The 13,259-nt window shown below is 37.1% G+C and overlaps 1 protein-coding gene across 1 annotated transcript in view; it reads right to left on the reverse strand.

Annotated features, from left to right (window-relative positions):
- Positions 1–650: 650 nt before the first annotated feature.
- ryr2b (ryanodine receptor 2b (cardiac)) overlaps positions 651–13,259 on the reverse strand; it is a 72,822-nt gene continuing 60,213 nt past the window's right edge. The window contains exons 92-103 of the mRNA XM_052153338.1: positions 12,578–12,772; positions 11,696–11,826; positions 11,501–11,543; positions 9,343–9,479; positions 9,027–9,093; positions 8,747–8,893; positions 8,529–8,663; positions 7,673–7,829; positions 7,344–7,408; positions 3,520–3,620; positions 2,969–3,020; positions 651–2,748 (exon numbers count right to left, since the gene is read on the reverse strand). Of these exons, the coding sequence (XP_052009298.1) occupies positions 2,653–2,748; positions 2,969–3,020; positions 3,520–3,620; positions 7,344–7,408; positions 7,673–7,829; positions 8,529–8,663; positions 8,747–8,893; positions 9,027–9,093; positions 9,343–9,479; positions 11,501–11,543; positions 11,696–11,826; positions 12,578–12,772 (1,326 nt within the window). The 3' untranslated portion in view covers positions 651–2,652. The remainder of the gene's footprint in view (positions 2,749–2,968; positions 3,021–3,519; positions 3,621–7,343; positions 7,409–7,672; positions 7,830–8,528; positions 8,664–8,746; positions 8,894–9,026; positions 9,094–9,342; positions 9,480–11,500; positions 11,544–11,695; positions 11,827–12,577; positions 12,773–13,259) is intronic.

The following is a 13,259-nucleotide window of genomic DNA, read 5'->3' on the forward strand; positions in this document are numbered from 1 at the left end:
TCCATTTTTCCCTGACGTCTGGATCTTTCGGCAGCTTATTCAGAGGTTTTGTTTGACCACAGCCAGGAACAGCACATCTGTGTGGCATCGTAATTTTCCTGTGCACAAGTAGTCTCTGTCAGAGCTCGCTGTCCATCGACTGAACACTTGTGAGGTGCACGGCGATACTGAAATGAGCGTAGTTGTCTTGGCGCTTAAATCGTAGTTATCTTGTGCTGGAGGCGGTCATATGCAAACGCTGTTACGTCACTTCTAACCGCCACGTCACTTCTAACCATGAATCCAGAACGAGCTGTAGTTTGAGCTTGATTAAATAAATGATTCGTTTAGAATGGGGAGGACGTCTTAAAATATTAAACTTGCAGGACGTTTTAATGATACAAAGACCTCTTATATACCAAAAGATCAAGGCAAATTTGGTTTCTCATGTCATGACCCCTTTAAATTTTTTGGTGGTGCGTGAGTGGAATAAATTTTTTTTAACCAGAACAGTTATATTACTTTTGGCATCTAGGACATTGTAGGGGTTGCATGACTAGTTGGTTGGTTTTGCATGACAAATTGGATCACATGATTTCAGTTGTGCGTGTTTCATATGGTAATAGTAGAAGAAAAAAATCATCAGTCTGTACACTGCATTCGGTGTTTGAGGGCAAATACATTTTCAAATATATTACAAATTTCACAAAAGTGTAGATGAAGATGAACATGAAATGCTTTGCATTTATAATATTTAGTCAATGTTTTTTAAATGTAAAAAATGTATGATTAATGCAACCTCTGATTAATTTACATAAGATCCAGCCTTTTGTCATCTCAGGACTGGACTACTGCAATGCTCTGTTGGCCGGCCTTCCAGCTATCACTATTAAGTCTCTAAAGATGATCCATTACCTGGTGGCACATCTGGTCATCAATCAACCAACCATACAGTGCCCACAAAACACGCCTAAGGTCTATGTTTCAGTTTGTGTTCTTATCTTCATCTGTGGTGGAACAAACTTCCAATCTGCTAAGACCATCACCAAATTCAAGAAAAGGCTAAACACACCTGTTCAATAAGCACTTAATTAATCCATAAACAAATGATCTGTATATTTATATATCTAAAAAAAAAATTATAATAATACAATCTTTTACTTTTCTCTACTTTTTTGCATACACTCCCTTGCTCTAGCTTCTGTACTATTCTGGTTTACTCTCAATACCCTGTATTGCGGAACTGCTAATATTGTTGTCTCCTGTGTGATAAATTCTCATAGAATTTTCTTATTCATAAGTCACAAAAAAAAAGCATCGACTAAATTATTAAACATAAATGTAAATATTGGTGAGGAAAAAGGCACTCAAAGTTTCTATCTATCTATCTATCTAGAGGGTATTCCAGATAATGATAATCACTTCTGTCCTTTGCAGCAGGACTGTGAAATGCTCTCTTAGAGGTGGGTGATCAATGCGTCATGCCCTGCGGCGAGGATAACTTGACCAGCCGCATGTGATGTGGGCCGCCATTTAATTTCACGCTGACGATCTGAGAGTTACCTGTCACATAGTGGAGAAAAAGGGGAAGGGAGAAGATGAGAGAGAAGAGAACCAGAGAGGAAGGAATGGTTGGTGAAAATAAGAGGAAGAACAGGTGAAGGTTTACAATGGTGGAAATATGTTTGGAATGAGCAGGGGCAAATCTGTATGGAAGCATTATAGGGGGTTTCAGTAGGGCAAATAAAGTGCATGTCTCGTATTCATGAAAATCAGTCAATGAAAGAATTGACTTAATTTCAGAGTTGAGGCTGTCAGATGGGGACACAAGGATTGGAAGTGAGATTTCCATAAGAAGCTTTGCCCTAAACACACAGAACTGCATAAGAGCTAAAATAAGCTTAGTAACTGTTTTGAGAGCTGTATTGTGGTTTTAGTTTCGGTTCTCTAATCTAATTGAACAAGCAGCATTCCAAGAGTAATGATATTTATTATAACAGTGCAGGAATGTTTTACTATTTGCATCATTCGCTGGTCTGTGTTTATGGCTTTGCATCAGGATCCTGATCATTATCCCTTATATAATTACAGTATACATCCAAACACTATGATAATGGTTGTGAAGTTTGCTGTGGGTGAAGAGTATCAAGGTTAAAGTAATGTTATTTATGATTTTATAAATGCTGTATTCATTCAAAATTAAGTTACATAAAATGTCAAATTATAAACACACCAAACATATCATATCCACTCAAAACCTCAAAGTGCAGCATCACTTTAAAAATTAAATCTTTTTTTTTACTTTGTCAACAAAGGGTCAATAGAGATGCTTAACCTTGTTTATAATTTTGATATGATATTATACAAGCAGTTTTATTTCTAATTATTTTTCTATATAAAACTTTTTTTACCATTACTGAAATCTGGGACATATCTCACAAATGCAGCATCAGTTTAGTGCCTTAAATGCAAACAATGTGTAATATTAAACAATAAATGCCAAAATAAGTTATATTAAACAATGAATATGTAGTGTGTAATACACCAAATCAATATGCAAAACAGAACTAATCAAAACGTCAGCTTCTTATTCTCAGAAGAATGCCCCAGACATGCTTTCATAAGTGAAAGCAACTGAACTGAACTGAATTGTACGAATTGAACTGGAATTCTTCAACTGAGTTGATCCTCATATTGTTTCCTGAAGCAGTCTCCAACTGGGAAGAATTCCCAGCAACGTTCTTGGAACATCTTCCACACATATGATTCCTATTAAATTATAGAGTGCAGTAGGCGAGAAGCAAAAACAAAAACAATTCAACAAAAAACAGTATTTAACCAAATAATGGTTAGTGTCATTTTTATCTCAAACATAATTTTTCAGTGGTTGCACATATAACTTGAAGCACACAATATCATTCACTCTCATGAAACGATCCATATATGTTTTTCAATAAAGATCTATGACATTTGAGAATTGAACTTGTACCTGTCCTGTGTGTTCTGTTACATCTTTATTGATGAGGTACATCAGGAAGAACCTAAAGAGCAAACAACATACAAAACAAACTTCATTCATTTTCATTAAAAGGTTTTGGGTTACACTTTTAAACATAATTTTTTATCTTTTGGTTAACGTAACATTAACAAAAAGTATTATCAAGAACATGGTACCATGGTAGCTTTTTGGGCACGTACCATAATCATACTATGGTACTCTTTAAATTACAACATATATTGGAGTACCATATAAATGCAACATTATATGAATATGGCAAGCATTCACTACCATGGCATAAAACAAAGTACTACTGTATTTCCACATGATATCATCACATTACAATGGTGCCACCACACTTGCAGAAGACTTGCTTTGCCTCTTATCTTGACCAACCCAAAATGTACAAAAATACATATTTTCCTACTGAATACTAATCTAAGAACAGTCTTTGAAATCTTAAAAAAAAAAAAAAAAAAAAAAACGGATCTCTGCACACATGCTTGAGGCAACATCTTTTTCAGTGTTCGAGTAGTACTCACAGGTAGTTGGCCAGATTGTGCTCTTGCAGTGTGTGTGACTCAAAGCCATGGGGCACCGTGTCAAAGTACTCACTCCCAATGCCACAGATAAAACACTTTGTCTGAACAGGAAAGAACAAGACTTAAGATTGAACAGCCACATTTACGGTTTAATAAAGCATGATCAATTAACATAAAATGCACAGCTAGGCCGAAGAGCTGTTGACAGAGATTAATAACGTATTAACAGAGAAATAAAATAGTAACACACACAGCAGCGTAGATCTGCATTATAAGGGAAATATTTATTTTTAAATATATATTTATAAATTAATTCAGTATTTTCATTGGAACACAAGACGACAGGTGTCATAAATCTGGACAGATTAAAAAAAGAAACCATGCTTCAAAAATGATCAGATTTTCAGTGGAACGTAGCACTTTCCAAAAACAAAATAGGGCCTAAAACCCTAAACAAGGTTCAGGATAGTATTAAATAATTGTTGTTGTTTTTTTGTTTTTTTCAACAAAGTGTCACTAAAAGTACATGCTTAACCTACAGGAAATGCTGATTTGATGTTATGAGGTTTTATTATTTGTTTTATTTTATACAATATTTTCAATTTGCAAAGCCTGTTACAAAAATACAGGACATTTCTAAACACAGTTTAGATAAAATTCAATTGACAAAATATATAAAATTAAAAAAATGAATACAACTGAAAAAAGCCATAATAAGAAACAGGATTGCAATTTAACCTACATTAAGTAATTGATAAGCTTACATTTCCCTTAAATTAAATAGAAATATTTTATCATCAATTCCATAAAATTATCATAAAGTATTATCAGAAAACCATAATGTTCTTTAAAAAAATTGATAACGGGTTAAATGGCTGAATTTCACTAATGCAGTTAACATTGCTGCATTTTCGTGTAAATAGATAGATAGATAGATAGATAGATAGATAGATAGATAGATAGATAGATAGATAGATAGATAGATAGATAGATAGATAGATAGTTAGTCATTTTGGTCTCACCATTTTGTAGAAGAGGGTCAACATGTTACGTCATAAGAGGCACAATTGTATGGAATGCTAATTTTTTTATAATAGGGAATATCATGAACAGGGTTCCATGCAAAATGTAGGACCAAATAGGTGGGACAGAGGGGTGTTTAAAACTAGCCACTTGTCATGCTGAGTTGATTTTATATTAGATAATAGTTTATCCAGCACAGGGGGTGGCAACCTATGGCACACGTGCCAATGCTGGAGGCGTAATCACTGGCATGCCAGCAATGCCAAGAGAGGAGATTATTTTATTTATATAAATTCCGCAACCGCATTCAAATCTACATCTTCATGTAATCCTTCCTTATGATCATGCAGCATGTTATCATTAACTGAATGGGAGGCTAAACAAAAAGTGACGAGACCGCAGCATACCCAGCAGACTCGTGCATGCCATTCGTGCATCACAAGCCGGCAGTGCTTCACGTTCGGTTAATTGTGCAAGTAAACGCACCCACTTTGTTTCGGTCAGGGAGCATGGATGACAGACTAAATTCTGTGTTTCATTTGTTTCTTTTTGCTTTAAGAACAACACGTGATGTAATAAGGAAAACACCACTATTAATCCTTGAGATTTCCAACCCAGCATACAGGTACATCCTCCTTAAACCATAGTCACACTCAAAACTACTTTAAACTATTAAAAGAGAAAACATAACTCACATCATGGGGTTAAAAAATCTATTCAAAATTTTTGCAGGTGCGATTCGCCTAAAAGGGCTAAATAGTTGATCGCTTGTGCTGCGTGAATGGCTTACACGCGCTTTAATAGTGTTTAGCCTCCGATTCAGCTGTTAAAAACACACTGCGTGATCACGAGGATGGATTACATCAAGATGTAGATTGGAATGCAGGTGCGAAAAACTTCACATAAATAAAATAGTCTGCTCCTCTCTCACTGTTGCTTGCGTGGTAGTGATTACATGATTACAATGACACAATATAAGAATGAATTAAGATTCCACACAATTTCGTGATAAGTGAATGTGTGACATTAACTGCTAAGTCATTTTGTAAAAAAGGACAGGTTTTCTTTCATTAAATCACTTTCACATGATGCTCTGTGAAAATACACATGCAGGATCCTTATTATATCATAATAATCAGGTTTTGCACATACGTTTTACTCAAACGGCTATGCTGATATTAAACTCAGCAAAAAAAAGAAATGTCCCTTTTTGTCCACTGTATTTTAAAAAGATAATTTTGTAAAAATCCAAATAACTTAACAGATCTTTATTGTAAAGGGTTTAAACAATGTTTTCCATGCTTGTTGAATTAACCATAAAAGATGAATGAACATGCACCTGAGGAACGGTCATTAAGACACAAACAGCTTACAGACGGTAGGCAATTAAACGTTAATTAAAAAAATTAGGACACTAAAGAGACCTTTCCACTGATTCTGAAAAACACCAATAGAAAGATGCTCAGGGTCCCTGCTCATCTGCGTGAACGTGCCTTAAGCATGCTGCATGGAGGCATGAGGACTGCACATGTGGCCAGGGCAATAAACTGCAATGTCTGTACTGTGAGACACCAAAGATAGTGCTACAGGGAGACAGGAAGGACAGCTGATTGTCCTCACAGAGGCAGACCTCGTGTAACAACACCTACACAGGATCGGTACATCTGAATATCACACATGCGGGACAGGTACAGGACGGCAACAACGAGTTTCACAAGGAACTCACAATCCCTCCATCAGTGCTCAGACTGTCTGCAATAGGCTGAGAGAGGCTGGACTGAGGGCTTGTAGGCCTGTTGTAAGACAGGTCCTTACCGGACATAACCGGCAACAATGTCACCTATGGGCACAACAGGACTGGCAAAAAGTACTCTTTACTGATGAGTCACAGTTTTGTCTCACCAGGGGTGATGGTCGGATTAGTGTTTATCGTCGAAGTAATGGGCCTGTACTCTGGAGCAGGATCGATTTGGAGGTGGAGGGTCCAATTTGGTACCCTTCCTGCAGGCTCATCTTGACATGAACCTCCAGCATGGCAATGCCACCAGCCATACTGCTCGTCCAGTGCATGATTTCCTGCAAGACAGGAATGTCAGTGTTCTTCCATGGCCAGCGAAGAGCCCGGATCTCAATCCCATTGAGCACGTCTGGGACCTGTTGTATCAGAGGGTGAGGGCTAGAGCCATACCCCCCAGAAATGTCCGGGAACTTGCAAGTGCATTGGTGGAAGAGTGGGGTAACATCTCACAGCAAGAACTGGCAAATCTGGTGCAGTCTATGAGGAGGAGATGCACTGCAGTACTTAATGCACCAGATACTGACTGTTACTTTTGATTTTGACCCCCCCTTTGTTCAGGGACACACTATTCCATTTCTGTTAGTCACATGTCTGTGAAACTTGTTCAGTTTATGTCTTAGTTGTTGAATCTTTTTATGTTCATACAAATATTTACACATTAAGTTTGCTGAAAATAAAAGCAGTAGAAAGTGAGAGGACAATACTATTTTGCGGAGTTTATCTTTTATAATGAAAAATAAAGGATTCATTAAGAAAAATGCAAACTAGAAACTTTGGATTCAAACTTCAGAAAATCACATAAATGACCGTGTTTTTTCTTTTGTGTGTGTGTGTGTGTGTGTGTGTGGCACTCCAATCAAAAAAGGCTGCTGACCCCTGATCTAACATATCTATTAGTTATCACTACAAAAAATATATGTTTTTTTGCCTCTAATGCTGCAGAAATATTAACAGGACATCGAAGTGTACCCTATTTGTAAAACGTGCCATGTGTGAGACTCACCTCCATGTCCTCTTTAACCTGCTCCTGCTGGTCTCTCAATTCTCCAAATGAATCAATAATTAGACCTAAAAACAAATGTGGAATTCTAAAAACATTTCAAATCTGCAAACAACAGAGTAATTCCACAGTCACAAACACTGTTAGTAGTCCCACTACTAACCAGGACTCTGGAGCTAGAGCACAAGCTAAATAATTAAAATGCAATGATTCTAATCATTGTCCTTGTTGAAATGTTGCGTACAAATCATTTGTTTCACGTTTTAGTGCTTTTGAAGCTCTTTTTCATAAACTGACTCTCACAATCTCTCTTTTTATGCTCCGTTTCTCACCCTGAATGATGGCGAGGAGGATGACAATGACAAAGAAGAAGAAGCTGGTGTCGAAGATGATACGATAGAACTCAAACTCATCACCGGCTGGATCCTCGATTTCATCTCCAATCCCTCCTCCAGCTCGAACACCAACATACATGTGAAACATGTAACACTAGATGCAAACGCACATTTACAGAGTTAATGCCTCTTTCATTGCTATGCTCAAAAGATCTAGTGACACTTGCCTGATTATTTTAAGTGTCAAGAAAAAGACAACGGAACTTGAAAGTCCGAGGTGATGAACAGTTACAGAAATACTCAAACCGGGCCATCTGGCACCAACAATCATCCATGCGATTATCTAATACGCCAATCATATGGAAGCAGTGCATAAAATCATGAAGATATGGGTCAGGAGCTTCAGTTGATGTTCACATCAAACATCAGAATGGGTTAAAAAGTGATCTCAGTGATTTGACGGGTGGCATGATTGTTGGTGCCAAACAGGCTTGTTTGAGTATTTCTGTACCTGATGATCTTCTGGGATATTCAAACAAAACGGTCTCTAGAATTTACTCCAAATAGTGCCAAAACATAAACATCAGGGGCAGTTCTGTGGACGTAAATGTCTTGTTGATGAGAGAGGTCAACAGAGAATGGTAAAGTCTACGGTAACTCAGATAACCGCTCTGTACAATTGTGGTGAGAAGAATATTATCTCAGAATGCTATTTAGCGATGTGGGTTGGCGATGTTTTGGAGGCACTAGGGGGACCTACATAATATTAGGTAGGTGGTTTTAATGTTGTGGCTGATCGGTGTATAATATACATGTACATAAAACATATGTGAAGACTTTGACAGATACTCACAGTGAGCATGTCATCACATTTCATATCCATCGATTCTCCTTCTTCACTCTTGTCGTAAAACTTGCGGAAGAAGTTAAAGGCGACCACAGTGTAGAGATAAACAACCACGGCCAGTAGCCCTACTGTCAAAACCAGCTATAAAAAAGACCAGTAGTTCATTACCCTTTAAAATATATGTACACACACACACAAACACACACACACTTCTAAAACAGTACCTGTTTGCCATTATGCGTAACTGAAGACAGTATGGTGCGCAATGTTTTGAAGCCCATGGCGATGTCCAACAGGTGAGCGGCAAAGAAAAAGTTATTATAATGGCCCAGAACTGACACAAACATATACCAGGCCAGATAAAGGAAGGACTGAGAGAGAGACAAAAAGAAATAGACAAACACAAATTTCTTGTAAGATTTGGCTCATTTATCGCTAATTCCTGCAGTACGAATAATTATTACTCAAAGAACTTTATTAGAATGAGAGGTTCAGGGTTCCTACATTGTTAGTGAATACCACTCCCAGCTTCCATAACTGGTACTTCACATCAATGGTGTTTAATCTAAAACTGAGGAAACATAAGAAATATTTATTTCATGTATTTATTTAAGATCATCTTATTAAACACTGCTGCCATCAACTGGCACACAGTGATTTTTAATCATCATTTTTCATTGTGGTTATTGCACATAAACTGAAAGGACTGTGTTTTACAAAACAGAAACATATTTGATTGAAGGAATGTGAAATTTTAGGAGAAATTAAGGAATGTGAAATTGTAGGAGAAAGATTTAAATCCATTTAACCCGTAACTCACAGGATAGTGACGGCTCCCTTTTGCACAGGTTTCTTCCTCTCCTGAGCCTCAGAGCTGAAGTCAAGAGCAGCTTTATCTAAACCCAGCAGCTCACTGACGCGTGCTGAACCGTACAGCTCTCCATATTTTGCCATCACCTGCAGCACAGAGAGATGTCACAGAATGCATTAAACACAGACAAGACAGCTATAACCTTCAGGTTAAACCATTGTACCACACCATTACCACACGCAGGGAATATATAAATAAGTGTTTCCAACCACAAGTATTACATTTCAGTACATAACTCAATGCACATAGTTTGTGCTATGGACATGACTTATACTTCAGGTTATGTGATTTATTGTGGAAAGGCATGCTATTACTTTTCTACACCACCGGACTTACACTTCTTGCCTTGCAAACAATAAAACGAGTAAAAGAATCCCATGGACTTGTACAGGAGCAGCGACCCAAGCCTCATCTAGGCACCAGAATATCATAGACAAGCAATCACCCAGAACATCATAGCAACCACCTAGAACACCATAGTAACCACCAAGCAACACCTTAGCAATCACCCATTCAGAGAACCCTAGCAACCAAATAGCAATGCTATAACAGCCACTAAGAACAAATAGGTGTCAAATTTAGCATGGGCAAGCACTACTCACATATTCTTTAGAAAATGTATACATTTAAATTAGGATAAATTATAAGACTATAATTTTTTTTAACTAAGACTATTTATAATACTTAATCTGAGAAGTAAAATGTATTTAACAATTAACTTATGTTTTGTTTATTATTTACACAGGAGGCCAAAAGTTTGGAATAATGTACAGATTTTGCTCTAATGGAAATAAAGTGTTACTTGTATTCACCAAAGTGGCATTCAACTGATCACAATGTATTGTCAGGACATTAATAATGTGAATTTGTAATGTAATTTCTATTACAATTTGAGAAAAATATTCAGAACTTCTTAAACTACTTCAAAAAGCTCTCATCAAAATATCCTCCACGTGTAGCGATGACAGTTTTGCAGATCCTTGGCATTCAGGGGCGGCTGTGGCTCAGGTGGTAGAGCATGTCGGCCACTAGTCGCAGGGTTGGTGGTTCGATTCCCGGCCCACATGACTTCACATGCCGAAGTGTCCTTGGGCAAGACAACCCCAAGTTGCTCCCAAGGCCTTGCATGGTAGCTCTGCCACCATTGGTGGATGAGTGTGACTGTGCGACTGTGTGTGTGAATGGGTGAATGAGACAGTGTAAAGTGCTTTGGTAACTGCTAAGGTTAAAAAAGGCAGTTATATAAGTGCAGACCATTTACCATTACCAATTATCATTCTAGCTGTCAGTTTGTCCAGATAGTTGTCCATTGTCTTTGAAGACTCTAGTGTACACCTTTGTATGAAATCTTCAGTTTTTTGGCAATTTCAAGCATTTGTTCCTCAGAATAATAATTGACTGAAATGTTTTTGGCGAAAGCTGTTTCTTTTTTGCCATATTTGACCTAATATTGACCTGAAGACATGCCAGTTTATTGCATCCTGTGGCAACTCAAAAACAAACACAAAGACAATGTTAAGCTTCATTTAATGAACCTAATAGCTTTCAGCTGTGTTTGATATAATGGCAAGTGATTTTCTAGAACCAAATTAGCAATTATGCATGATTACTCAAGGAGGTTGGAGTGATGGCGGCATCTAGATTTGATCAAAAAGATTTGATTTTTTTTTTTTTTTTATAGTCATGGTGCTGTTTTTTTATATCAGTAATGTCCTGACTATACGTTTTGATAATTTGAATGACACTTTGGAGAATTAAAGTGTCAATTTCCTTCCAAAAGAGCAAAATCTGCACATTATTCCAAACCTTTGGCCACCAGTGTATGTATTATATATTATTAAGTTTGTGTTTAAAAATTCTATGTCTGTCTTGTTTTTCAGAATTGTCTGTATTGTCAATGTCCTGCAACCTGATCCTTGCCTTGAGCATTTCAATGCCCAGTCAACCCTGTGTAAACTGTGCAAATAATAAAGAAAACACCTTGACTTGACTTAAAGATACGACTATTCACTCAAGAGTCATAATTGTTAGAAGATGTGAGATATTAGCAATTTTATATATGTTTTTAAATTGTCAAGAGAGTAAAGATGTGATGTGTTAATCCTACCTTCCGCTTCACAAATTTATCCCAGTAATTACTTGGGTATGATCTGGAAAAACAGCAAACAAGGTAAGGAAATATTATAAGAGATCAGCTCGACGGTCATTGTTGATTAATAGAGTAAATCAAGTCAAGGACATCCATTTAGCTATTTAACAGGCTATTTATTGCAGATTTATTTGGCAGTTCTGCAGCACTTACAGTGTGCTGATGACCATTCTGTCCCACTGGCCTTTAATGTCGTCCTCAGAAGGTTGCTCTGTGATGTAAAGTCCGTCAAATTCCAGTTTACGAGCCAGCTCCTTTTCTCGCTTAAAAATGACTAAAGGAACCTGTCAGTGGTCAGAATCAGATAATATTAGTTAAAGGACATGCATTTACACTCACTGAGCACTTTATTAGGAACACCTGTACACCTATTTATTCATGAGTTTATCTAATCAGCCAATCATGTGTTAGCAGTGCAATGCATTAAATCACACAGATACAGGTCAGGAGCTTCAGTTAATGTTCACATCAACCATCAGAATGGAGAAAATTAAATTAATCTCAGTGATTTGGACCATGGCATGATTGCTGGTGCCAGACGGGCTGGTTTGAGTATTTCTATAACTGCTGAGCTCCTGGGATTTTCATGCACAAAATTCATTACAGTTTACACAAATTGGTGCCAAAAACTAAAAACATCTAGTGAGTGGCAGTTCTGTTGATGAGAGATGTCAACGGAGAATGGAGAGACTGGTTCGAGCTGACAGAAAGGCTACAGTAACTCAGACAACCTTTCTGTACAATTGTAGTGAGCAGAAGAGCATCTCAGAATGCAAAACACATCAAACCTTGTGGCGGAAGGTCTACACCAGCAGAAGACCACGTTGGGCACTTTATTAGGACCATACTGTTCCTAATAAAGTGCTCAGTAAGTGTATGTATGAGAGCTTTAATAAAAGCCAGACAGAAGAAAAAGGGGATTTATTTAGTCTATCATAGACTTTGTGTTTAGTTTCACCATAGGAAATTTAAGGAGCTACTTGCATAGGCACACTCAAATGATTTATCTGTTGTGTGTGTGTGTGTGTGTCTAACCTTCAGACAATAGTATCCAATGATGCAGCACAGCGAGATGAGAGTGTGCAGGACAGCCAGACTGTGTAAAATCATTTTCATGTAGCCACTGTTCTCTTCCAGTTCAAAATACACTGCCTGTGAATCCTTGATTCTGTCATTTATAAGTGTCGTCTCCACCTCTTCGTCATCATCTTCATCCATGGATGGTGACACCTAAAATTTTGTGGAAATAAAACTATTAAATATTAAAGGTTTGGACACACTTGACTGACTGATTTAATCTCATAAAATCATCTTGATCTTAATGCTTGTGCCTAAATGCTTAAGATTAGCATTGTAAACAAATTAAAAATGTGCCTATGTATGCATTTCTTTAATGAACAAAAAATATTTTTTTTAATGAAGAAGTTGGAAGGTAAGGAAGAGGATGAAGGAAAGGAGACATAAAGTGCACAAAATGGAACTTCTTCAAAACTGTTTAAAATGCATCCCAGGTGGCACCTTATGAAGTTGGTTGAGAGAATGCCAAGCGTGTAAAGAAACTAGAATATAAGGCAGTTACATTAGTTCCATACTTCAATATATTTAATAGTTTTGGTGCATTTACTATAATTCAAAAATGTGGAAAATAGTAACAATGAATAATCATTTTTACTTGTTTATAATTTTTGGTCACTACATAATTTTCACATTTCCATAA

Source organism: Xyrauchen texanus, chromosome 22 (genome assembly GCF_025860055.1).
Source record: "Xyrauchen texanus isolate HMW12.3.18 chromosome 22, RBS_HiC_50CHRs, whole genome shotgun sequence".
Classification (NCBI taxonomy): domain Eukaryota; kingdom Metazoa; phylum Chordata; class Actinopteri; order Cypriniformes; family Catostomidae; genus Xyrauchen; species Xyrauchen texanus.